Raw genomic sequence first — 2,500 nt, forward strand, 5'->3', positions numbered from 1 at the left:
GGCCTCTTTGTCCTCAGACGACAGAGAGACACTGAGGCTTAATGCTGAACACTGTGGTACACACACACACACACACTCACACACTCACACACACACACGCACACACACACATACACACACACACGCACTCACACACTCACATACACACTCTCACACACTCACACACTCACACACTCACACATACTCACACACACACACACACACACACACACACACACACACACACACAGGGGAGAGCATTAGCATCTATTAGAGCAGGTGAATCCTGTTAGAACTGCGCTCATCACATTAGCAGTCTTCATAAATGTTTACTTACCGTAGATTGGTTTAGTGGAGACCACCCAGACCGTGCAGCAGTCTGTCTCATTTAGGGGCACAATTACGGGCAGACGCATCACCGTGAGTGGGTTTGCAAAGGCTACACACACACACACACACACACACACACACACACACACACACACACACAGTGAGACACCGTGAGTGGGTTTGCAAAGGCTACACACACACACACACACACACACACACACACACAGTGAGACATCGTGAGTGGTTTTGCAAAGGCTTCTGATGGCGCTCTGAATCACCCAGGGAGGACTTTAATTGGGGTTGTGGGTATCCGTTGACTAAACGAGAATTTTGATTGTGTTTGTGAGCATCTGTGTGTGTGTGTTTGTGTGTGTGTGTGTGTGTGTGTACGGTGTGTGTCTTGAAATTTCATTGGACAGGGAGAAGCTATTAAACACACACGATTACTATGCTTTACAGGGCGGCCCAACACCTTGAAGTGATACACGTGCATATTTCCCAATTTAATTAATCCAACGGAGACTTGCAACACAATTATACTCAGGACTGATGATGAGCTATTGCGTCTCCCTTCTCTCTCTCTCTCTCTCTCTCTCTCTCTGTCTCTCTCTCTGTTTCTTTCTCTCTCTGTTTCTGTCTCTTACTCTGCATGTCTTTCTCTCCATCTAGACTGGATGTATAGTACATCTCTTCATATGAGCTGTAAGTAAGACTTTTCAGAGCTCTCTCTCTCTCTCTCTCTCTCTGTGTGTGTGTGTGTGTGTGTGTGTGTGTGTGTGTGTGTGTATGTGTGTGTGTGTGTGAGCTGTTTATGGACTTCTTTGAGTTATAAACACTACATGTGGGGGCCATTAGCTGTTAGTTGGAAACGACGATGCCGTGTGTATCGTGTGAGTATGTGTGTGTACACAGGGCAAGCTACGATGCCAGTTGTTTTGAGAAGTGAGAGAAATGTTCTCTCATTAATCCACACACACACACACACACACACACACACACACAACACACACACACACACACACACACACACACACACACACACACACACACACACACACACACACACACACACACACACACAGGAGGTTTTTTAGTAAAGCAGAAGCACTAGTGCTGCTCCAATCTGTCCTTCCTTGTTCTCTCAGGAAAGATCCATCCCTCGTTTCCATTTGTTCTTGTTCTCTCTCTCTTTCTGTCTTTCCTTCTCTCTTTCTCTGCATCTCAATCTGTCCATTCTGTCCATTCTGTCCATTCTGTCCATTCTGTCCATTCTCTCTCATATTGCATTAGATCCATTCTGTCCATTCTCTCACATAAAAAAGCACAATGCATTCTGTGTTTGATCAGACTTGCCTAAGTGTGTAATATACTTCCTTCAATGTTTGGATCTGTGAATCTTCCCCTGGGTTAAGGTCCAAATAAAAGCATTAAAATGTGTGATATTATTTGTGGAAACTATAACCCACTGGAGTTTAACTGCAACCATAAGCTATGCACAAGTGTTTTTCTTTGGAACTACTGCCTTTGTGCATTATTTTGTACTGTCTGATCAGTTCTGATCTGTGTCCTGTTGTTGCTGTTGTTGTTGTTGTTGCAGGTATGACTATGTTGAAGTGGAGGACCCGGTGTCGGGTGTGGTTCTGGGCCGCTGGTGTGGTCAGTCTGCGCCGGTTCCACAGGTCTCCTCCGGCAACCAGCTCCGCGTCCACTTCACTTCTGACGAGTACTTCCCCTCAGAGCCCGGTTTCACCATCCGATACAAACTACTGCCGCAGGTCAGGAACACACTGTTTCTGCTTTCTTCTCTTCTTCCTCCTCCTCTTCCTTCATCATCATCATCTTGCTTTTCTTCTCCGTCTTCTTTCTTCACCTCTCCCACATTTCCTCTCCTCCTCCATCTTTCTTTCTCCCTCTCTTTTTTCTCTCTTATATAATGGTTAATGTAACAATCACAAAGTGTGTTATGCAACGCTGGCGTTCTGTGTGGGCCTGCTAGGCTGCCATAGCCCTGTGTGTTTGGATATTGTGTAGCAGATCAGGAGCACCGATCTGCCCTCAGCCATGTTCGCTTCGTTACACCTGTTTAAAATTCCAGGCCTTATCTCTTCAAACAACCAGAGCTTGCGTGGGTGTGTATGTGTGTGTGTGCACATGTGTCTGTGTGTGTGTGTGTGTGTGTGTCGTGTGAGTA

At 45.9% G+C, this 2,500-nt stretch overlaps 1 protein-coding gene across 1 annotated transcript in view; it reads left to right on the top strand.

The window, feature by feature from the left end:
* The window catches only part of pdgfc (platelet derived growth factor c), a 58,389-nt gene that overhangs the window by 38,444 nt on the left and 17,445 nt on the right, over positions 1 to 2,500 (top strand). The window contains exon 3 of the mRNA XM_042062033.1: positions 1,907 to 2,084. Coding sequence (XP_041917967.1) covers positions 1,907 to 2,084 — 178 coding nt within the window. The remainder of the gene's footprint in view (positions 1 to 1,906; positions 2,085 to 2,500) is intronic.

Source organism: Alosa sapidissima, chromosome 14 (assembly GCF_018492685.1).
Source record: "Alosa sapidissima isolate fAloSap1 chromosome 14, fAloSap1.pri, whole genome shotgun sequence".
Lineage (NCBI taxonomy): Eukaryota > Metazoa > Chordata > Actinopteri > Clupeiformes > Clupeidae > Alosa > Alosa sapidissima.